At 56.2% G+C, this 23,731-nt stretch overlaps 1 protein-coding gene across 5 annotated transcripts in view; it reads right to left on the bottom strand.

Moving 5' to 3' along the window:
• Nucleotides 1-22,445, bottom strand: part of GATA3 (GATA binding protein 3) — a 28,838-nt gene extending 6,393 nt beyond the window's left edge. The window contains exons 1-4 of one of the 5 annotated variants that reach the window (XM_047065523.1): nucleotides 22,287-22,445; nucleotides 13,160-13,840; nucleotides 10,179-10,715; nucleotides 4,647-4,792 (exon numbers count right to left, since the gene is read on the bottom strand). In XM_047065523.1, the coding sequence (XP_046921479.1) occupies nucleotides 4,647-4,792; nucleotides 10,179-10,715; nucleotides 13,160-13,400 (924 nt within the window). In that variant the 5' untranslated portion in view covers nucleotides 13,401-13,840; nucleotides 22,287-22,445. Of the gene's footprint in view, nucleotides 1-4,646; nucleotides 4,793-10,178; nucleotides 10,716-13,159; nucleotides 13,841-14,272; nucleotides 14,564-15,421; nucleotides 15,476-15,823; nucleotides 15,916-22,286 lie in introns of those variants that run through there. The other 4 variants (XM_047065521.1, XM_047065522.1, XM_047065524.1 and 1 more) reach the window with 4 other exon arrangements.
• Nucleotides 22,446-23,731: the final 1,286 nt, after the last annotated feature.

The following is a 23,731-nucleotide window of genomic DNA, read 5'->3' as shown; positions in this document are numbered from 1 at the left end:
TAGGGGCGGAGAGGGAGGGAGAGGGAGGGTAAAATCAAACCAGATGTTAAATGTGTTTTCAGAACTACGGAGACAGACTTAAAAAAAAAAAAAAAGGAAAAGAAAAGAAAAAATTGTCATTGTCACTGAAATCAAACCTAGTAAGTGGCCCCCATGAAAACAACAAAGACCCCCAAAAGCTGACTCAAGAAGAAAACTACAGGTGATCGCTGGACGAGAGCAGGTCAGACCGTGGTCCGGTGGTCAGGGCATAGCCTGCCGCTCCCCAGGCTGGGGTCCAGAGGGTCCGAGAGCCCACGCCACCTCCCTGGTCGCCAGATGTTTAAGTTTTATGGGTGGCGACGCGGAATTCACCTGATTCGTTTTGGTACCGGGCTCTTGGGTGGGGGGAGGGGGAGGCTCTTTGTCAAGGGCAACTGTGAAAATAGCAATTCTCAATTCTCCACGAGGCGATCGGCCCATCACAACGCACGAACAGCACAAGAAGAGGAAGCCCAAACATCGAGAGCACTTGACAGATCCCAAACGAAGAAATTCTGAATGAGAAAGAGAACAGAGGGCCAGCACAGTAGGAGAGTGTCCGCGTGTGTGTGTGCGTGTGCACGTGTGGAGCTCACAGGACCTGCCCTCTTAGGAAGCACCAAGCACGACGCCCAAGCCTCAAACCGGCACCGGCCCATCCTTCCAGGCCGGGTCACTCCTGGTGACTGCCACCCTCACTCCCCTTAGCTGGCTTCCAGCTCACGAGACAAACTGAAAAGCACGAAGAATTCGGCTCATCAACAGAACACCTCCCTGCCCAGCTCTCGTTTCATTTCACCTTCGTGAAATTAGGTATTTCCTACTCGCTGCTCACAGGGCAGAATAGTTGTAGGTCAGATGTCAGACTCAGCTTGAATTTTAATTATTCGGTTGTGTCACTGCCTTCATTTCCTCGAAGAGGGAGATTTTTCTTTCGCTTTTTGATGCACGTAAATTTACAAGGGTGCTATTCTCGACGTCCGTGCTTTAAAAAAACATTTTTTTTTAACTCAAAAAGTTTCCAGAGAAAATGAAGTTGGACCTATTACCTTTGCTGTCAACCCCTCATCCCCCGATATAAACAGAAAGTTTTAACTGCAGAAGTGTTCCCTGCTCTGGACTCAAATATATTATCAAAAGCAAGAGAAAGAACAAGAATTCAGCTATCTGTGATCAAGAAAGTTCTGGCATGTTTATAAAAGCCTGGAACATAGGGATCGTGGTGTGCTTTTCCATCAATATTTTATCAAGTAAAAAGTTAGGCACTTGCCAGATATGGGAACCCTGGTGGAAATTCTCAATTAACCCGACTGACTCCCCTCCTTTAACACCACTAAATTGTCCCACAGACGTGCTCCTCTTCCTGGAAGCTTCCATAGCAGGGTCATGGGTTTTGTTTGTTTTTTAGATTTTTTTTTTTTCGGTAATTCTTTATTTTCTGTGTTCTAAAAAACTGGGAATTAAAAATAGTTCTCAGGGCGCCTGGGCGGCTCTGTCGGTGAAGCGTCCGACTTCAGCTCAGGTCATGATCTCACGGTTCGTGAGTTCGAGCCCCACGTCGGGCTCTGTGCTGACAGCTGGGAGCCTGGAGCCTGCTTCGGATTCTGTGTCTCCCTTTCTCTCTGCCCCTCCCCCACTCACTGCCTGGCTTTCTCTCTCAAAAATAAATAAACATTAAAAAAAATTTTTTTTAATAACTTAAAAAAAAAAAAACAGCTCTCATCTGTCATAAGTAAAAAAGTTCTACTTTCCGGCTGCCCGTTTTGGAATAATTCACCGTAGTCCTGACCTCCTCTAGATGCCCATGCCCACCTGCCTTGATGAAATGTGCTAAGCTGAGACGCATATAACTTTCACTCGCATGCTCTTGGGAAGAAAATGATACACAAAATCAGCGCTTAATGATTCTGACAATGATGTTATCGTGTGATTATTACTATCTTCCTGTACTTTCTTCTTTAAAAGAGATACTCAGATACAGTAGATTAATATCTACCCAGGCACCAGATTTCCCAGCTCAGCAACTTTAAATGTGTACTCCAAGCACACACTGCCAGCCGGTCAAATTCAAGCTCCAGACGATGAGGTTCCTGGTGTTAGTCCCTCCCCGTATAGTGACAGTCACATAAATACAAGCAGCCTCAGAACACGTCTCTGGTCCACAGACTCTAGGCGAATTTATACAGACCCTCTAAAAGCCACAGTGTTTGGTTCACTAGCAGGAGACAAAGTACATTAATAAAGCAAACTACTCAGCGAGCCCTCAGACACACCGAAAACCTGGCAACACGAGGAAAAAAATATCGTATGGATCTTCTCTGCAGTCATCTCTTCTCTTTCCTGCTGGAGTGTATTCAGTGTTAGACAGGCATCATGCATAAGAACTAACTCCAGGATGGGCTGGGTGTGCTGCATTGAATCTGCAAATGTGCAAAGCAAAAATAGCAAACCGGAGACACGGCACTGGCACGAAGGAACAGGCATTATAGGAAAGAAGACAAAGAAAGTTCTAGGTACTCATAAGTCAAATACATCTAAGGATGGGGGAAAAAAAAATAGCTCTCTATCCTGAATGCGCTTGCTCTGAGTCGCTCTCTGGAGCAAATGAATTCTATGGAACTAAAAATGTAAAACCACCCAGAACAGATGAGTAAGAAAGAAAAGACACTTGAAATGCGACAGCCAGTGAACTCCGGAATTAAAAGAAATTATTACTCAGAGTTCTGGAGACTTACGAAAGATGAATGAAGACACACGTCTATAAAATGCACATAGAGCCTTCCTATGCGATCTGCCCAGACAGTAGAAACCCCAAGAAAATGTCAAATGCACTCTCACTCATCATTCAGCCCATCGTCTGAGACTTTACACCCTCTTTTTCCTTCTTTATTTTTTTACCTTAGAAAAAAAGTCCAGTTATGCTGATGGTACCATGACTTATTTGAACGAGAAAGTTTTTGTTGTTAGTTATGTTTCTTTTCCTCTCTTTCTTTTTTTCTTTCTTACTTTTTTTCTTTCTTTCTTTCTTTCTTTCTTTCTTTCTTTCTTTTTTTTTTTTTCTTACTAAGGCCAGGTTTTGAGTGATTCAGAACATTCTTTTGTGGTGCGATCATATTCATTCTGTGCTAACACCTCCAGCCATTTTTTTTTTCAAACACGTCTTGTTCTGATATGTTCAAACATCTTGATGTTTAGGTTGGGGAAGCTGAGTTGTTGTTTATGAGTTATCTCCAGTGCTCAGATATCCGGCAGCTTTTTCCTAGGAAGTTAGCTTTGCACATGAGAGAAAGGAAAAAAAAAAAAAAGAAAAACCCAAGTGCATGGGGACAAGCAGGGGGAGGTTGAGAAAGGCTGGCGAACGGGGCAAAGATCAGAAGGAATAAAGCTTAGAGACCACGGATCGCCAAAAATTAAAGTCACGTGGGCACTTCCATCCCTAGAAAGTTTTTCCTTCTGAAAAGGATGCGAAAGGTGTTGAGTTGCACTAAAATCTGATGGAGATGACAAATAATTCTTTGAAAAGAATACAGAAGATTTGTCCCCCCCCCGTCACCACACACACACACACACACACACACACACACACACAGACACACACACACACACACACAGACACACACACACACCCTTAGAATTTGATGGATGCTACCTTTATCCATTAATCTGCGTGGGGAAATTCCCCTCCTCCCCTCTCTGCTTGGTGAATGTCATCACCACAAAAAGCATTTTGATCTCTTGACTGTGGTTAGGGTTGTCATTTGCCAAGCCTGCTTTTATTTGTCTGTTGCCTACACTTGGTACTCAATCCGAGCCTGAGGTACCAAAGACAAGCTTACAAATGAACTTCTGTTGATTTTCTTTATAAATGTTTGGTGGTGCCAGGTTTCCTTGAGTATTATTCCTAAAGGTCGAGACATTTAAGAAAGAAAGAAGCAGGGATCAAAAACCCTCACCCTACCGACAGGAGTTCAAAGGGAAACTAAGACCAAATGCAGCAGACAGGAGACCAAGAGGCAGGACAGGAATCACACAAGTTTTTCCCAAAGGAATTAGCTGTGGCAAGTTCTCAATTCTCAAGACCACGGAAGAAGGCAAACTGCGCCAGATTCACTGGCCGCTGCTCGCGAAACTCAGTTAATTGGCCCCATCAATCTTCAAGCATGGGCTCATGAGACTCATCCACGGCACGAAGGAAGCGCACTGAGACCGTGCTCACTAGGAGCCCTGGCACTTAGGGACACGTCCTAGATGGTGGCTGGAACATTCCGTCTGCGTCCTACCTGTCACAGTGATTATCGCGAATCTTACATCGCTTGCTCGCGTCCCATTAAAGCTCTCATGTAAATACATTAGGGATTCGATCACCAGAAAGCCAGCATCCTTAAAAATTTGGTAAGGGACTTAGGAATTGTCAAGACGAAAAAGAGGGAGAGCTTTTCTGTACGTCTAACTTGAGAAAAGAAAAGGGGAGGGGGAAAAAAAAACCAACAAAACTATCCCAAGCAAGCTGACATGATTTTGAGCTGTCCTGCCAATTTCCTGCAGAAAGCTCTCCTTCCTGAAGAGAGGAAATTAACAACACACAATGGTTAGTGTTAGATCAGTGCTTCTCTGGGGGGACTCACCAGCCTTCGCTTGGGCTTGATGAGGGGTCGGTTCTGTCCGTTCATTTTGTGGTAGAGCCCACAGGCGTTGCACAGGTAGTGCCCGGTCCCGTCACGTCGCCACAGCGGGGTGGAGGTGGCCCCACAGTTAACGCACTCCCTGCCTTCTGGAAACAAGATCACACATAAGTCACTTATGGAGGAAAAACACACAGAAAAAGCTGACAGCGCTCCCTCGGAACGAGGGAAGGAAAGTAGAACCAAGAACTTTCTCTCTTCTCCCTCCTTTAGGAAACTTTCCTACCCCCACCTCCCTCCAGGTGGCTCCCGAGTGGACAAGGGTCACCGTGTGGCCCCGTCCGCATTCAGCTCTGGCCCCAAGAAGGGACACATGAAGAAAAGGCAGCAGGACCTTGCTCTGGGGCTGCCTGACTTGACGAGGAAGATCAGGCACAGCCAAGGAGGAAGGCAGATTTGAACTTGAAATAGTTCCCTGAGAAAATTCTGAGGCCTGGGCAACGGCAGAGCAAAACATTCCACTCATTTCCTTCAAAGGAAAATAAAGGTGCCTCGTTATCATCGCCGGGTCTGTGTCCGCAGATTGATTCGACCACGGAGATTAGGACGGTGGTGGAAAAGGAAAGAGTAATCAATGGCGAGATAGAGAAACAGATAATAAATAGATGAATAGATCGATCAATCGGCTGATTGATTTTAGGACCCCAGGCTTTAGATTTTACTTCCAGTAAAACTGCAAACGTCCCTGGCTGGCAAGTAATAGATGAAGACCCAGCGGGATCCACTCACTTCTCCCACCATCTTTTTTCTCTCCAGAGAAGGCCAAGGTTTTCTAGAATTTTCCAGCCACTGTGCCAGAGACTGAAGGGTAAGTGTGACCCCAGCTGGACCAGGCCAGGAGGTGTTGGAAACAGTGCAATCTGCAGGCAAGGCCCCAGGAGATGTTGGCGGGAGGAGAGCAGCGTGAGGGGCAAGATCAGAACAGGCCAGTTAAGGAAAAATGGGGTGGGGGGGGGGGGGGGCTCCTGGTCGGCTCCTTAACCTAGACCTCTCTACAGTTGCCCTTTTTCCAAGAAAACAAATAAACAAAATAAACAAAAAAACCGGCCAGGCCGGTTCACTCAAGGGCCAGGGAGAGTGACCCAGACCCATCTCCGGAGGGAAAGCTGCTGGAGAGACTCCCTCAAAACGGCACTTGAGGACCACAGGGGAGAGTCCAGTCCCTGATTTCTTTGCAACTTCTTCGGGAGAAGGAAGGGGAGGCAGTTTCTAGGAGAACCTGCCCAGCTCTTGGGGGGGCCTCATCCTCCAAGGCCAGGTGTGGACCAGTGGCTCCGCAGGCCACACCCCAGACCGGGAGAAGCCCCCTCACCCCCACTCCGCCCCCCCCCACCCTCCGACCCCCCCCCCCAGGGCCGGCAGGAGCCAGGGGCCCCACCAGAGCTGGTCTCTCTAGGGGACTTTCTCTGGAGGCGCCAGGGGGCAGGTTTGGGAGGAAGGAAGGGGAGAAAGATGAGCCCCCAAAGGTTGTTTCCTTTTAGGAGATTAATCGGCTAACTCCAAACCACCAGGGAGACAGGGTGGAGGAAGAAAACCGGGCAGGCTGCTTGGGAATCTGGCCGGTTCCCTGTACAAGGAGAACAAGGCTGGCTCGAGGGCTCTGGGACCTGTTTGGCCTTTGGAAACCCCTAAACCAAGTATGAAGAACTTGGGGGGGGGAGGGGTTCACATCTATAAGCCTGTTTTTTTGTGGGGTTTTTTTTTTTTTCCCTCTAGGGACAGGTTCTGGGAAAGGAAAAAGACTTTCAGAAATGGAGGGGTTTTGCCTGACATTGGAGTTCACGATGGTACTGAATAGTTTTTGTCCATTTTCCTTTTGCAGAAAAAACAAACAAACAAAAAAAAAAACATAAGGAGTTAAGAGAAATTCTATACTTTTTTTCCTCCAAATTCCATAAAAGGTCTACAGAGAGCCTCCCAAGAGCCCCTGAGATTATTACAAACACGGGCAGTAGTGTTCCAGAAGCACATGGGCAGATGTCCACCATTTCCACCAGACCTCCAAAAGGCTGGGGACTGAACTACATCCAGACACCTTGCACTGGGGTCAGAAGCCGAGGCCAGAAGCCGAGGCCGGGGGCGGGCGAGGGGGAGGCGGGGAGGAAGGAGGAAAGGGCAAGTGGTCAAGGAGGTGCCAGCCAGGGGGCGGGTGGGCCACGGGCCCCAAGTAGGCGCTGGGCCGGCCCCTTCTGGGGTGACAGCGGTCTGGCTGTCACCTGGGGTGACAGGTCCTCGCTCGGCCCCCAGGCCCACTCCCCGTGACCTGGCGAGACGGGGCCTCTCAGGTGCCCACGTTTTCTGTCCCTTTCTTCCCGGGGCTCGGGCAGGGGCTGGGGTGGAGTCACCCTGCGGCTGGTGTGGGGCGGGCAGCCCCGTTCCTAGGCACCTGGGCGGGGGGATCTCCCAGCCTGACGTGAACAGTCAGATTTCCTTTCCTCTGGCAGGCAGTGGGGAGGGTGACAGCTTCCTTTTCAGAGGGACCTTCAAACACGAGCAACGGTTGCCTCTTCAGCGAGGCTCTGCACACTAGAGCAATTTTCTGTCTTGATTCACTCCGCAAGTTCGCGATTGCCTCGTCTGGGTTTTTCTTATTTTTTCCCCCCTTTCTCATTGTTGCCAAACAACCGATTTTCCTCACGGAGGCCCCGACTGTCTCCTGCTTTCTTTCCCCTCTCCTCGCTCACTGCCTGGTGTGAGCCGTTCAGACAGACACCTCTCTCTTAGGTGACAAGAACCACAGAGGCCTCCTGACATTCGACCGCCGTTTTCAAACACCCCCTGGCCTCCAACTGAAATCCTGAGAAACTGGGCTGGACGGAAGGGTGGGGCGGGGGGGGGGGGGTGCGCGCAGAGGCTTCCAGATGCCCGAGATCAGACAAGGGTAGGGACAGCTGAGAACTGGCCTCTTTGCTAAAAGGCTTGGTCTTTTGTTTGTGGAGGGAGACCCAGCATTGACAGCCCGGGCGGGCGTTAAAAAAGCACTAGGTGCGCTAACCACCGTTCAACCGTTTCTCCCAACGGTGACAACCCTCCCTTCTCCCGTCTCCACCTTCGGCAAGTGCTTTTGTGAAGAAGACTTGAAAAAAAGAAAAAAAAAGCAACCACTAAAACCCAGAGAACTCCATCCTCAAGAGAAGTGTGCCACTGACACCCCCTTTACCCAGAAGGGTCTGGAAACCCTCCTTCCCGCTCCCACACTCCCGGAAGTCCCAGCTCCCTGGCTGCCCAGATGGGCTGCTCTGGGGTGTCTGACTGTGAGAGAGGGATAAAAAGGAGGAAGTAAAAAGCCAGATTGCAATGTCTTCTGTCTTCTCCCTCCTCCCCCAAAATATCAAAAGATGATAAAAATAACAATAATAATAATAATAATAATAGGAGCATAGGTGCTCCTGGTTCTGGTCTAGGGTAACTGCGGCTCTGTCTCCTCCCCCACCCGCCCCCAAAAGTTCAGGGGAAAGAGGGAGAGAAAAAGGAAATGACTCTCGGAAGACTGAAGGTGTAGACGCAGAGGGCGAGAAACCAGAGGCTCTTGGAAAAGTCGTTCTGCTCTGTCCCCTCCCCCCACACACACACACAAACCACCACGCCGGCCTCAGATACCACGGCCTGCCCCCAAAACTTGGCGCCTCCCAGAAAAGAGAACTTTAAACCAACAAACAAAAAAAATCCCATCGCTAACCTCAAAATGCACCGGTTTGCTCTCTGTGCCATCAGTCCTCAAAGCCTTGACCTAATCCCGGCTTTTCTGAGCAAAGCTGAACCCCATTTCTGTCGAACCCTCCACCCCACACCCCAGCCCAGCCCCTGGCGAGGCAGCGTGGCCACTTTCCTCCGCCCGGTCTCCCTTCCTCTTGCTTTCTCTTAGACTCCACCAGCTAGCCTACCTCCCTCTCCCTCTGCCGACTTTCATGTACTGAACACGCAGGTCTGAGTTCTTCTGTCAGCCTAACCGCATCCGGACTCTATTAAAGTTCCTGGCGCGGGATAAACAATGCGACTGTCGCGTGCAGCAGTCTGAAAATAATTGGATTAGCTAAAACATATCAACTAAATAGAGACAGTCCTGCCCAGGCAGTCAGAGTGAATGTCACCCTGGAAAAAAAAAAAACAAAAAAACAAAAAACCCTGAAAAGTGATCTCATGGTCACTGGGCTCCCAGGGTCCTCCCTCGGAAGTTTCTGAAACCGGGGTTTTGCAAACCTTGTGTCAAGACCGCTCGTCCTACCCCTAAAAGAGCTAAAAGAGCGAGCGATCTTCATCCCGTCTTTGTATGTTAGGAGCTCTATAGATAGAGGGCAGAGGTGAGACGTTGGAAGGAGCCAGGACAGAAACACCCATCCCTAAAACGGAGCCACCCGAGGAGACAGAACCCTCTTTGAAAAAATCGTCTTTTGAAAATACAGTTAAAGCTCAAGGGAGAGAATCCCGAGGTCTCTCAGCCTCTTTGGTTACGAGCAACGAGCAACGTTGGCGACGGATTATTTTATTTTGAAAGCCAAGATATTTTGTGGGGGTTGGGTGTCTTGTTTTGTTTTCTACAGCAAGCGTCTACACCAAGAGAATAAAACGCAGCGCGCTTTTAGACAGGGGGTGCTCGTTTGAGGGAGGATGTGCGGAGGAAGCGAAAGAGACTCACACCTGGGGAATGTTGTTCAGTCCTCCCTACCCCTTCTGGCTTCAGCTCAGGGGAGGACTAGGTCCTACGACGCCTTCCTGCCACCACCACCCTCACCCTCCCGCCCTCCACCCCCCTGCCCCTGCCTGCGTTGCCGCTTTCAGGTAGCTGGTCCATCTGCCTTCTGATTTGCCTTCCGGTTTCCCCAGGGCAGAGCCCCCCTCTCTCCCAGAAGTTGGGATGACAGCCCCCTTTCCCATGCCAAGAATGCGTGTGCGGTTTTTGCCAGGGTCCCAACCACCCCCACCCAAATATCCCCACGCCTTCATCATACACGTCTGTCTGAGGGGCTGTCCTGTCGGCAGGACCCCCTCCGAGCTCAGCCTGGAGGAAGAGGCAGCCGCAGAGGCCAAGGGGGGAGGGGGCGGTCACAGGACGGACCTGTGCTCGCTAAGGTTTCGTTTCAGCATTAAACACTAAAGATTTATTCCCTCGGCTTCCCATTTGGTCTCGGAAACGGACTAAAGGTTACAGGCAGAACCCGGAGGTCCCCAGGCAGGCAGGACAGGGTATTTGTTTTTGTTTGTCTTTTTCCTTTCCAGCTCAAGGGGGTGAGGTAAATTGGATCCCACTTCCCCTCTGCTCGGAGGACTGGAATGAGATAGGACACACCTCATTCTTTCCCCGCTGGAAGAATGGGAAGAAATCAAACCTCAGAAGGGTCTGGAACACCAGCCAGCTCCCCTGAGGGGCCAGACTCTAGCTCCCTCCTCCCTGCCCTGGATTTAGGGGAAGGGAGAGGTGGGGGGAGGAGAAAGGACCTGGCGCGTAGGGGTGGGGGGAGCGGAACTGGTTCCTACCTGTGCTGGATCTCGCCTTGGGCCTCGACTTACATCCGAAGCCGGTGGGGGAGCCCCCCAGCAGGCTGCTGGGCGGGAAGAGTCCGGAGCTGTATTCGGGGACGTAGGGCGGGTAGGTGGTGATGGGGTGGTGGGCCGACGAGGCCGCCCCTCCCAGGGTGGTCATGCTGCCCCGCGAGTGCGTGGACTCGAGCTTCATGCTGTCGGGGAGCGGCACCTGGTACTTGATGCACTCCTTCTCGTCCTGCCGCGCCGAGCCGGCCGAGCCCGGGGTGGACAGCGACGGGTCGGGGGAGACGTCCTTCGGCGGGGTGGGCGGGAAGGTGAAGAGGTGCGGACTGGAGTGGCCCGCCGACAGCGAGGAAGACGAGGCCGGGGGGTAGACGGAGAGGGGCCCCGGGGAGCCGTGGTGGATGGACGTCTTGGAGAAGGGGCTGAGGTTCCAGGGCGAGGCGGTGTGGTGGCCGCCCAGGGCTTTGCCGCCGTCCAGCCAGGGCAGAGATCCGTGCAGCAGAGGTGGACGGCATACCTGACTCCCTGCGCGGGGACGGGGGATGCAGGGGGAGGGAGGGAGAGAGAGAGAGAGATGCCCGTGAGAGCAGCTTCGGGAGGGGGGGCCCTCGGACGCATCTGGGGTTCCTCCCCTCCACCCCAGCCTCCCCGCCGGGCAGTCCCAAACAGTCCCGGGCGCAGGCCCGCTCCCTCGTCCAGGCCGGCCCGCCGGTACCTTGGCCAGCACACCCTCTACACCCATCTGTGCCACACCAATGTCCCATCAGATCCAGCAGCACGAAGGGCCTGTGTCTGACACCCGAGAGGTGCTGGGAGGGAGTGGAGACGGCCCCTGGGCTTATTTGGGCTCTCCAGATACACTTTCTGAATGGCATCCCTGCAGTCCCTCTCCAGAACCTGACTTGATTTATTGGTTTCCATCAATGGCCCAGCGTCCCCCTTCGCCGACCTAATCCCAGCCAGCCTGATAAGAGAGTCGGCTGTGAATAATGAGGCCTGAAGGGGTGAGCCTGGCCGCACAACTGCTCCGCACCAGGAAGATACTCGGACCCTGGAGACAGGCCCAGCTCCCTGGCCCCGGTGCAGGAAGGAGAGGGCTTGGAAGGGAGCAGGGGGAGCCTTCGGGGGTTCCCTTCAAGCGACCCCTCTGCAGTGCCTTCACGACTGGCAAGGCCTGAAACGCGATTTGCAAGGAAATAGTAATTGCTCAGACCACTGGAGGAAGTTTGCAAGGCTGGGCCCTGCCTCTCCCACTCTCCCCAATCCTTTAGAAAGAAAAATAAAGTAACCCTCATACGCCCTCAAAGTTGTGATTCCCCCAGGGCCACATGCGAATTTTCACCGGAGCCCCCGAGACACGAAATTCCATCTTATGTATTTACAGCTGACTTATCCACACAGCACACTCAGCCTGCGTTTGAAACACGCAGTTTTAAGATGACCATAACTCAGACAACTCCATCCGCTCCGAGAGGGGGCAAATGCAAACCGTAAGTGCAAATCCACACACGTATTGATCTTTTAATCCACTACCTGCCTCAGCATTTGACATTCTATTTAACCATTAAGAACAATACTGAAACTAAAATCTTGAGAGAGGAAGGGGAGGGGAGGGGGAAGGAGAGTTCTCTGAACGCCAAGGGGTCAAGATTCATGTTATGCAGGAAGTAGTATAGTAAATAATATTAAGCCTGCTTCTACGTTTCCACTTAACTGCTGATCTGCACCGAACCAGGGCAAAGAGCGCCCCATCCGCAGAGACAATGGTTTAAAGCCCGGTGACAACAGGGCAGAGGATGCCTGCTGCAGGAGGGACTGTGTCATCGGCGACACGGGGACCAGGGAACCCTCGTCGCCTGGAGAGAGGCTCCCATCTTCTCTGCCTGAAATTGTGCCTCTGTTTCTTCTTCAGGAACCCACGGAGGCTGGAAAGCTTAGAGCTCCCCCCGCCCCCAACCACACAGGGCTGGATTTCTTAACATTTCAGAACTCTTACCAACTTTTCAAGGTGAAAGAGAAAGGAGAAAACAAAACAAAACAAAAACAAAAGACAACTGGAATCGCCCCCACGTAAAAAAGAAGCCCTGTGGTGGATCCTAACTCTTCTCCGCGAGCCTAATGGGACTGTCGTAGGCCGGAGGGGACAGTAAGGCTAGAGTTTTGGGGGAGCAGGCAATGGGGCAACCTAAAAACAAGACGCAGGAAAATTCTGTGCAGCCGGGAATCTAGGAAAACTCCGAATGTCTCAAATTTAAGACAGCAGTGTCTCCAGCAAAACCCGCTCAAGTTCCAGAATCCCATTCCCCAGAGCCAGGAAGCAGGGGACCTGCCTGGCCACCGAATGCACTCGCTTTGGGGAAAGGTTGAAAAAGTAATAATCATAAAACCAAAACAAAAACAGGGGTGCGGATAAACCTCTCTCGGGCCTTTCTGCAGAGGTGCCGGAAAAAGAAACTGAGGCACGCTGGCCGAAGCCCCGGGACACAGAACTCCAGGCTAGCTGGGGGAGCGGGACCCTCTGAAGGAACCGAGCGCCAGCCGGTTTGGCGGCGTCGGCTGCGGGCCCAGCGAGCCGCGGCCGCAGAGGCAGAGCCCGGGCTCCCCGCGCCCCGCACCGCGGAGGCCCCCCGGGACCTGCGGCCGCCCGGGGAGAAGAGGGGGGCGGCCCGGCGCCCTCCAGGTGAGCGCCAGGCCCCAGGCGCGCCGGCCGCGGAGAGACGCCTGCTGCGACTTTTTAAAAACACACTCTCGCGGCGGCTGAGGCTGCTTCCTCGCGCATTTCCGGGCCCCAATTTAAAAAAAAAAAAAAAAAAAAAAAAAAGTGGCAGGAGCGGCACTTGGGGGCTCTCGCGGGGTCTGCCCACCCCCTGGTCGCTCCCCGCCTCCGGGACCCGGGCCGGGAGTGGGGAGGGGGAGCGGCGGCGGCTGGAGGGCGGGGGGGGGGGTCCCCGCACCCGGGGCGCACTCACCGTGGTGGGTCGGAGGGTACCTCTGCACCGTGGCCCTCACTGAGTTTCCGTAGTAGGAAGGGACGTGGTTGCCTTGACCGTCGATGTTAAAAAGTACATCCACCTCCTCGGGCAGGGGGTACTGCGCCGGGTCCATGTAGGAGTGGCCGAGGCCCGGGTGGTGCGTGTCCGGGTGCTGGCCGTTGAGGACCGCGGGGTGGTGGTGGCTCACCCAGCGCGGCTGGTCCGCCGTCACCTCCATGGCCCCGGCTGCGCTCGCGCCCTCTCGCCGGGCCCGGAACCCGCGCGCGGAGAGGGAGGGCGGTCGGGCTGGGAGGTCGCGGGGGGGGAGGCGGGGGGGGCGGGAGGGGGGGCTCCGAGGCGCTGCAGGTGCTGCTGCCGTCGGAGGGGCGGGGGTCGTTTAACGATTTGCTTTCAGTGGGGCAATGTTGGAAAGGTGGGAAGGAAAGGCGAGCAAAGAAGGGGAGGGGGAGAAAAGTCTTTTAAGTGGTCGCTTAGCAAGGAGAAGAAGAGGAAGGAAAAAGGAATCCCCCAAAACCAGGGAGGGAGGGATAAAAGGGGACCGAATTTGAAAGCGGGGGGTGGGGGGCGAGCGAGGGTGGCTGGACTTCTGCAGAGACGAGGCTCCTCTGCGCCGGGGCTTCCTCAGCGGCTCCGAGGCCGAGGCGCTGCTCGGCTCACCTGCGAAGGAGAGAAGCGGAGAGACCTGGATGAGCTCCTGAGGACCGGAGCACCTGAGTTTATGAAGTGGCACCACCTCCCCGCCGGCCGCCCGGCCCCGCGCCCGCGCGCCCAGGACACGCGCGCACACACGCGCACTCGCGCACGCCTCCTCCCGAGCCAGGCAAACCCGGCCGCGGCCGCCCAGGGAACGAGTCCCGGGCACATCCCCGGCCGCCTGGCCCTCGCGAGGGCCCTGCCCTGACTGAGCGGATCCAGTTCGGCCGACGGCTCCCTCCCCCCCGGGGACGGCGATCCCGGGACCTGCCTTCCAGCCTCCCAAGAGAGCGGGGCTGAGTTTACAGTATTTTGAAAAGTCCTCCCAAACGGAGCAGGGGGGGGAAAAAAAAAAGAAAAATCAAACTTAAAAAAAAAAAAGTTGCCAGTACCAACCTGGGTCTCGAGGAGCAGAGAGGAGGAGGAGGAGGAGGCGTGTGACCTGGGAGAGCAGAAACTGCTCGGTCAGATTGCGTGGCTCGCTCTGTCGCGCGCGCTCTCCGTCTCTCTTTTCCTCTCTCTCTCTCCCTCTCTCAGTATTTTTTTTTTTTACAGGGAATGCATTCTTTCTGAAAGTATCAAGACGGCGCCAGGCAGCTCAGTGTTCGCAGACAGCTGTGGCGCGACGCAACTTAAGGAGGTCCTAGTGTCATCCGCGCCGAGGGGGAGGAGCCTGGCGCTGGCGAGGAGGGGACAGGATCACTAGCACAAGGAAACTGCAACCCAAACCCGCTCCAGGACCTCACCCCCACCCCCCCCTGCACCCCTCCGCCCCTGCCCCCGCCCCTCCACTGACCGGAAGGGGGGCGCCGCGGAGGGCGGCCCGGGGGCGGGGGTGGGGGGGGGTGGCGGGGCGGGTGGGCAAGGCCCGCCGGGTTTGGGGCGGAGGGGGGCGGGCAGGAGGGAATGCGCGCTCTGGCCCTTTAAATGTGGCTCCCGCTCCAGCCAATTCATTCCGGCCCGGTGGATTATTCCGTGCCGGGGAAACCGGCCTGCCCCATTCATAAAGTCAATTTCTACAGGCAGCCTTTCTTTTTTTCAGACTTTTCTTTTTTTTTTTTTTTAAATGACCAAACTTGTTTTTCAATTCAATCCGGTATTGGGGACGTTATGGATTTGGGGTTACGTGCCTATAAAAACCGACGAGAGAAAGAAAAAAAAAGGTTTTCATGCCAAAGGACTTTGGGATTTGCCTCTCGAGAGAATTGCTTAAGAGCTGGGGGAATCGGGCAAAGGGAGCGAGCCTTTATTGGAAGGTGTGTGTTCCTCGGGTGGCCGCCGTGCACGGTTTCCCCAGCCTTTTGTGTTAGCAAGCCTCTCAAATGCACGCTTCAGCTGTCGTGCTTTGCCTTTCCAGACCTGGAATTTGCAGCCCCTGCGTGCTTCCGACCTGAGTGACCATGGTGATGGGTGAAGAGGAAAGGGACAGACACAGGCACGCCAGCCAGGTCCCTAAGTACAGTGAGAGCGGCCGCAAAGCAAGAACTCGGGGCCTCTTTCCACTTAGCCAACTTTTCCCTTCACCCCGCCCAGGGCCCTACTTACTCCGGCTCCCGGCGTTTTTCCCCAGCCGAGGAACCGGCCCCTTTGCAGCGACCCCCATCCCGGCCGGCGGGCAGGACTGCGGCGACCGTCCCCGGACTCGCACCGCCCGGGCCAGGGAGCCTGGGGCGGAGGGGGTGCGGCTCCAGACGCCCCGGCGAGGGGGGCGGGGCGGGCGGGGCGGGCGGGGCGGGGCCGCGGAGGGGCCAATCAGCGGGCGAGGCTGCGGCCGGGCCGCGATTGGCCGGCCCCGCGGGCTCCAACCTCCCCGGCCTCTGTCGGTCCTTTGAGCCACTGCATCCCCTAGCGGCGCCCTGGCGCCTGCAGCCTGCGAGCCCGAAAACGCGGCCGGGGCGGGCAGGGGTCAGGCGGGAAAAGAAGACTCAGGTTCCACCCTCTGCTCACCCTAGGGCAGTGTGTGGGTTCTCCCGCAGGCGATCCCACGGCCGGCACTGAGAGCTTGATTTGGGGTTTTCTCTGAGCGGAAGCCATGTTTCCCTCTTGTCTCCTCCACCCCATAAAATTCCCTGCAAACACAAAAAACTCGAAATAGAAGAGAGCGTCCCTAAAAGTAAGTTCTGGAGGATGGCTTTCATGCGATGAAGGAAAAGCATCAGTATTCAACCTTAACGTGGGGTGTGTGTGTGTGTGTGTGTGTGTGTGTGTGTGTGTGTTAGAGTGGGGGCGAGAGATGTCGTGTTTTAATACACAATCATTGTAGAAAGATTAGTAAAATTTATTTGAAAGTAGTGGAAACGTGGGTCCTCCCGATCTTGGGTTTGGAGCTTCTCTGGAATCTCCGTCTTCTTAAATCTGATGTTTGTTAGAAATCAGGGTTGAGTTTCTAGATACGGGACAGGAAGAAAATTCCTAAATTAAACACACACACACACACACACACACACACACACACACACACACCGCCTCCCTCCTAATGTTTCTCCCGAGCCCATTTAGTTCCCGTTTATGAGAGCGGCCCAGTAAGGAAGCATCGATTTTTTTCTTCCACTCTGACCACTTCCCTCTAGGGCCGGCCAAGCTCCCAGCCTCTACTCCTGCACACGGTGCTCTCCAAACCTTTTAATTATTTAGTTTCTGTCTAACATTCAGCGGAAACCGCTTCATAAACAAGGACAGACCGACGCGCACACATTTTTGCTAAAAGTCCCCGAGATTTAACATTAAGGATGCAAGCAGAGAGAAGAACTGAAAAGCGCTTCTCCTCCGCGCGTCGGCCCCGGACCAGGAGACGCTAGACCCGGACCCCAGTTCAAAGTCACGCGGGGAATCCCAAACGTGGCTTTTTGGTCCGGAGACCTGGAAGCCAGGGGCGGGGGGGGGGGACGGCGAGAGGGGGGGAAGCCATCCTCGGGTGAAAACAGCTGCTGACGCCAGGACTTGAAAATGTTAACTTGTGAGCTTCCAACAATTTTAAAAGACAAAGAGAAAATATTTGAGAAAATGAGGCCTTCCGGTGTATCGCACAAAAGTTGGGGGGCGAGCATTTATTCGTTTTAATTAAAAGCACCGAGTCGGGCTGCACCGAGATGGAGAGTCTCCCCCCCCCCCACCTCCTCCCCACACCTTGGAAAAATAAAAGATCTTGAAGGCCCTTCTTGGTCTGGGTGGTTTGGAGCTGGCAGAGAGGCGTGGGGGGCTGCGGCTGGACGCCCGGTGTAATGGAGCCAGCCTGTAGGGGGTATTTAACATTTAATTCCCAGCCGGTCCGCCCCTGTTCCCGGACTGACAGTGGGTAATTGGGAAAGAGGACGTTGCTCTTTTGATGGCCCGCGCCGGCCAGTCTCGCCGACGCCACACTGGGTTTGACGTCACGGGCCCAGCCCCAGAGCCGGGAGCCCCGGGAAGGGGGGTGGGTAGGGAAAAGGAGGGGAGGGGGCTACCCGGCGGGGAGGGCCGAGGTCGGCCCCGGGACCCGTGGGGAAGCAGGGGGGGAGGGAGCGAGGCCGGAGAGACGCTGCAGCGCGTGGCCTGAGGCGGAGAGCCGGGCTGCGGGGGTCTGAGCCAGGCCAGGCGCCGGCCTGACCCGCCTCGCCGGCAAATGCAGGCCGGGCTTCCTCCTCCCAGTGCGGGCGGGGGAGGGGAGGGGGCTCGAGGCCGGGGGGAAGAGGGGGGGGAAGGTGGTCCCGACTCCCCCTCCGCCGTAGCCCGCAAAGCCGATCCTGGCCTCCTGCAGAGACGCCTCAGCGCCCTCCTGCAGCCCTGACGGCCCCCTCCCCGGGCACCCCGGCCCTGGCCGGGTCTCGCGGGTACCCCCTCCTCCCCGGGAGCCGCCGGCGGAGCGCCGGTGGAGGAAGCGAGGAGACCCAGGAGGATGCCGCCGCCGCCGCCGCTGCAGGGCCCGGGGCTCCTGCGGGGCGCGAGGCCTCCCTAACCAGGGTAAGGGGCTGTCGAAGGGCCTGGATGGCCGGGACCCCGGGGGCGAGCATCCCGGAGCCGAGCCAACGACGCCGCAGCCACCGGCTCCGTCCCAGGAGCCGGGTCCCGGGGCCGCGCGTGGGGCGGCGGGAGCCAGTTGGGCCTGTCGGAAAGGCCAGGCCTCGAGGCGGCTGCTGGAGGCGTCAAGTTGAGTGGGGTGTGTGTGCCCTCTTGGGGAAAGGGTAAGAAATGGAGCCTAACTTTCTCTCCTCGGTTGGGGTAAGCTGGGGCATACACACACACACACACACACACACACACACACACACACACACAGATGCCCAAGTACAGGTCCCTCCCACCCGCCCTCCCGCGAGCGCAGAAGCTCTGTCCTGGAGGAAGTGGGTCACCCAGTCCGGCAAGGGAACCGGAGCCCGCGACGCAGAGGGGAGGAGCGCGCCCCCAGGTTCACCCCTGGGGTCGCCGCACCCAGAGAGCAGAGATCCACGCGGCCAGAGAGCGTCACCCACCCGAGCCTGGCGACCGGCGCATCCAGGCGAGCTCCGCGGGGTCGAGGCGCCCGCGCGCTGCCCGCGGAGGCTCACCCGAGAGCCGAGGCTCACCCGAGAGCCGAGCCTCGGGGTCGAAGTCATAAAGTTACTAATCCCGCGCAGGGGGAGTGAGCGTGCTTCGCGCCGCCTGGGGCGGTCATTTGAGCGTGTTTACTTAAGGACTTTGCAAGCGGAGCGCGCGCGGAATAGTCGGATTTCCAGCGAGGCAGCAAATATTTGCAGGCAGGAGAAAGAAGCGGAGCCGGGCCGCGACGCCGCGTCCCTCCCCCCGGAGCCGCGGCGCCGGCCTGGGCGGACCCGGCCGCGCTGTTAAGACAGAAGTGAAGCCGGGAACCTGCGGGGCTGGGGGCAGGGAGGGCGCGGAGCTACAGCAAAGGCCAGAAATTGGAGCGCGGCCCCGAGGCCCCGGCGAGCCGGGGCTGGGGGAGGAGGAGCCCCTTCCCATTCCCGCTCGATCAATCTTCCTTGGCTGCGATCGGTCAATAAAAATGGTGTGAACCGGCCGCGGTGGCTGTGCGTCTGGGGAGGAAGTGGAGGCCAGAGGTGCCGAGGCCGGCGCCGGCGCCCCACGCCAGCCGGGTCCGCGGCCCGCCGGTCTGCAGGCTTCAGGCCGGCGGCCAGTTCGTCTCCCGGAGCCGAGCGCTGCCCGGCGGGGCCTTTAATTGGGTGTCTCCGTTTTAATAGTGGCCATTGTTGGAGCAATTAGCGAGAGACAATAACCGCCAAGAGGCGTTTAATTCGATTCCTTGCGCTGGCTGCGCCCGGCACCGGGGCGCTCTGGAAGGAGAGGCCGGGCGGGGAGGAGCTGCTGAAGGGCCGGCTCCCGTCCCTGGTACTTTGGTCGGAGGTGTGGGGGTTCTAATGGGGCAAGTTGAAGGCAGAACGAGAGCAAGCAGGTCCTGGTCCAGGACGGAGAAACCAGTCCTGGGCCTCGCCAGCCCCGCGGGGCGCCTCCGGGGCGGCCGCGCTCGCGGGCCGCGCGCGTCCACGCTGCGACCACCGCGCGGGCTCCCCGATGCCTGTTCGGGGGGAGAAAAGCAGAGAGCACACGGACGTGGAAGTCGGGCCCCCTTCCTCCGCAGCCCTATAGGGTCCCCACCTCGATCACCCAATTTCCTTCCCAATCGGGAAGAGAGAAGAACCCCCTTCTGGCGCGTACACACCTTCCCCTCCTCTGCCTCGGCCCTGGGATTAGGTTACCGTGGCCGGGCGAGGATTTCCACTGGTTAAGAGAATAGCACAGGTAAAGCTGTATAAACAGCTCGCAGGCTGCGGGGCGGGAGGGTTACGCCGGGGACACGGCCCAAGGCGCCACCGCCGGGCGTGAGCTGCAGCGGTTAAATGACCAAGGAGCCCGCTTGGACGCGGCGCCCCGGGACCGCGCAGGTTAAACACGTCCTGTGTTGTATCTGTATCTCTGCGGTTCCCTTCCAAGCCCCCTTTCTCCTTCCCGCATGAACTGAAATGCAGAGAGCGGGGAGAGGAATAAAGGTGATGAGAAAGCAGCAGGCGTTGGCTAGTGCCCGCCGTTCTCCCATGAAACACGGCGAGCAGGGGACCCCAAAACTCACTGTCAGAGGGCAGATGCTGGAGGTGGAGACGTCAAAGGGGAAACCCACGGGAACTCAGACGAAGAGAGCCCCCGACCCGCACAGCTCGCTTCCCGGTTCCCACGCCCACCCGCCTCAGGCCTAGAGTCTACCTGCCCAGGGGAATGAGCCATCGCTTTAGGGGTGGTAGGTGGTTTAATTTACTTTTTTTTTTTTTTTTTTTGCTTATTCATCTATCACCGTTTAAAACTCGGAAGGAAACCCGCCCAGGCCAGGAGGAGCGGCTAGAGCTGTGGAGAGTCAAAGAGAGGAGATGCGCTCAGAGATTACCCCCTCCTTCTCCACTCCCCACCACCAGGCTGGGCCCTCCAGCTTCGGGGGATCCTGGCCCTCCCTCCGCCACTACCCTCTTCTCCTCGGGTGAGAAAAACCCCGATGGTATCGAGATTAAAGAGAAAAAAAAAAAAAGGGTAGGTAGGGGTGTAGCGGAAAGAGGGAGGAGGAAGGGAGAAGACAGGGGATTTCTGTTTTCGAGTGTAACAGGGCACAGGCCGGCGGGTGGCTGTGGGGGCAGCCCCGGGGTTGGGTAGGAGAGAAAGATCCCCCTGGAGAACGATTAGAAAGGACTTGACGTCACCCCGAGGAAGGGCGCACCTCCCAGCTGCCCCTCCTTCCTGGCCCCAGTGGTCTGGGGGACAGGTGGGAGACCCAAGAGAGGACCAGGGGGCTCCAGCAGGTCGCATGGTCCCTCCCGAGCCATTAGCCGTTTATCCGGCTCCCAGCAGTACCACTGGCCCTTAGGTGGAAGCTGGCTGTGTCTAGACTCAGTCTCTCCTTCCCCGGGGGGTCCTCAGGCTACTTCGCTGAAGCATCCCGGACTCCCCAGGAAGGGAGCACCACGGGAGCCAGGAAAGCGTCAGCAGTGCGGGATTCACCCGTGTGAACTCCAGGCCCCAGCATTTTTCGGAGGAGAAGGGGTGCACTTGGGACACCTGCTCTGTTCCCCGCAGCACCCCGGCCCTCCCGGCTTGTTGCCCCCAGCCGGCCCCAGCTCGGGGAGCCTCAGGCTCTCACCTTAGCCGACTCTCGGGCCACTAAAATTTGGCATTCCAGGAGGAGGGCTTACTCTTGGAGCTATTGTGCTGTTTCGGTTCTCTGGATTAGCCAGGAAACCGGGGTGTGCTTGTTCCTGGATCATGGACGGTGGGCTTCGAGGAAAGGAGGGAAGTGGGGGGTTCGTAACAGGGAGAGGGAACATGGGGAAAGATCATTTCCTTCAGATCAGGAGACAGGAGAGGCCAGCTTCTAAAAGCACAAATTGTTCACATCTTCCTTTGGACACGCTGGAGACCCCACGGTAAAATCTGTGAATCTCAGGGCTCTTAGGAGAGGGCTTCCCGCAGACGCCCTCCGCCTTCTCTTCCCTCCGGAGCTGCACCCACCCGCCCGCCTCTCCCCGCCAGGCCCCTGGCTCGCGCTTGGCTCTCCGCCGTCTGCCACCTCGCGGACCTCAAGCAATTTGTTATATAAAACAAAACAGCAACCACACACATGAGCCTGCAGACCCACAGCGACGGACACCCAGGGAGACCTCCGCTCTGACACCCTGGGCAACGCATCTCTTTCTCGCCCTTCCAGCGGCCGCACCCCGCCACCACCTCCAGTCCCCGCTGCCCAGCGACCACAAGCAAAGCGGGGTTCGGCCTCCAGCAACGAGGCTTCCCTGGCCGGATCGCTGCGGCTGTTAAACCTCCCTCCGGTTACCCCGGCCATTAAGAAAAAGGTGATCGAGAAATATTTGGTCCACACACAAAGACATCCAGCGAAACGAAGGCACATTTCTGTGTGAAAAGGCGCAGGAGCAGAGGAGACAACGCGTCAGCGCAGCCCAGAAATGATAAGAATAACCGGGTGCCAGAGAACAGTGGGCTTTTGGATTCTGCCCCTGCGCACCTTATCAGGATCCCTAATTCCCTGCCACCTCCCGGGGTTCCCAGACACAAACCGCCTCGAATTCCCAAAGAGGGGCTCTCAGCCACCCGCCTCCCACATACCTGCCCCTTCCTTAGGCTCTCTCTGTGTGGCCCTGAGCTGCTGGGCGGCCCAACACAGAGGCTCCACCAATGAGTGCCCAGGGGCGCCCACTCCCATCCACTCACTGCACCCCCGACTTACCCCCACCTCATATATCAGCTGAAAAAAAAAAAAAGCAGGGTGGAAATATCAATAAAGGAAAATGCAGCTTCCCATGTCTCTGGGCTTTTGGCTGGACAGACTAACCCCAAGCCCGGGTCTCCCCGTGGCTGGCAGAGGTAGCTCGCATAGAATGGAGGGTGGGCCTGCAGGGATCGTGAACCAGCGAGCACTCACCCGTCTCCTCAGGACCCAGCTGGTTTCTCAAGCCAGGAACCTTAGGCCTGGCGGGGCGGCTGTCTGGAAGCTGAAAGCTGGACCCCTGATGGATCCCACAGGGGAATCAATAATGGGAGCCCAGGGGACCTGACCCTGACCTGGGTCTTGGTCTGGCTGACCTGGACACCATGACTCTCTCCCATTCCAACGGGCAGCAAACTATCCTCTTCCTTAGAATCACACAAATGTTTGAAGGGTGTCATGGGAAGCCTCCTCCCCACACTCAGCCATTTGGGCCCTGCAAGGTCGGGCGCATCAACTTGGGTTGACTCCCTGCCCCAAGCCAGGCACGGGACCGCCCCACCTCCCCAGCACCCCCCCCCCGACACACACCCCTTTTCCGCCACAATCGCTAAGGGGTGGAGAGCTACACATGCTACTTCACTACTTGCCGCCTGCAAGACCATAAGCTCCTTCCTGTCATGACCCCGGTGTCCTAGTGAACGTGGGCAACAGGGGAGGAGAAAAGAGCCGAGAAACACGGGAACCGAACCGAGGGAAGATGCTGCGAGTTAGACTCCTTTCCATCCCCTGCCCTAGATGGAATCACCGTGTGGGTTTCCCCGGGGCACCCAGCAGTATCCGCGAGGAAGAAAACGTATACCAAGGCAACTCTCAAGCAACTTCCCATGCATTTTAACCGATTTCTGTCTTTGTAGGGAACTGCCTCTGACTGAGTGACTGTGGGTCCAACGTCCCAGGAGAAAGTAGAGTTCTCGCCCCTCTGCCCGTCCTGCTCCCCCACGACCCTGGCCGCCCTCTCTTCTGGGCTGTGGTTTTCTCACTCACCTCAGGGTGCTCCTGGAAGCAAAGGTGCCTCCCGGCCACCAGCTCTCCAGGGATGCCAGATGCCCACACATCTGGATTCCCACCTTGTATCTCACAGTACACAGCTGTTTCTTTAATTGTATGCAGAGACAATGAGCCTAAGCAAACACTTGTAAGCAAAGGGAAATAAACACGCAATCCGCACTGGAACCTTCCGCCCGCCACCTTTGGGAGAAGGCTGAGCTGCTTTTCCCTAATGAGTTCTTACCCCCAATCCTCTGCCCTCCCTGAAGTGGAAAACGTGTGTCCAGCCCTTCCGGAACATCCCCGCCGTCTCTTACACTTCTGTTTAGTTTTTCTTCGCATGCTTAGCTCTACTAGCTTTTTCCTCCATACAAGGGCACACACACACACACACACACACACACACACACACACACACACACCAGCTCGCCCAAGGTCATTGCAGAAAGCCAAAGACTGCCAATGACCAGGAAAAAAAAGACAATAAAGACTGGGGTCTAGTTCACTTTCTTCCAGGGGCAGCTGTCCCTTTGGAGTCGAGACCTCCTCTTAATTCTCTCCACGTGGAGCGGGAAAGCGAGTGCGGAGTTAGAAGATAACGATATTCACTG

This window comes from Lynx rufus, unplaced genomic scaffold (assembly GCF_022079265.1).
Source record: "Lynx rufus isolate CCGP_SWC_20201006 ecotype Redwood Valley unplaced genomic scaffold, mLynRuf1.p SCAF_7, whole genome shotgun sequence".
Classification (NCBI taxonomy): domain Eukaryota; kingdom Metazoa; phylum Chordata; class Mammalia; order Carnivora; family Felidae; genus Lynx; species Lynx rufus.
This window is presented reverse-complemented; position numbering and strand designations above follow the sequence as displayed.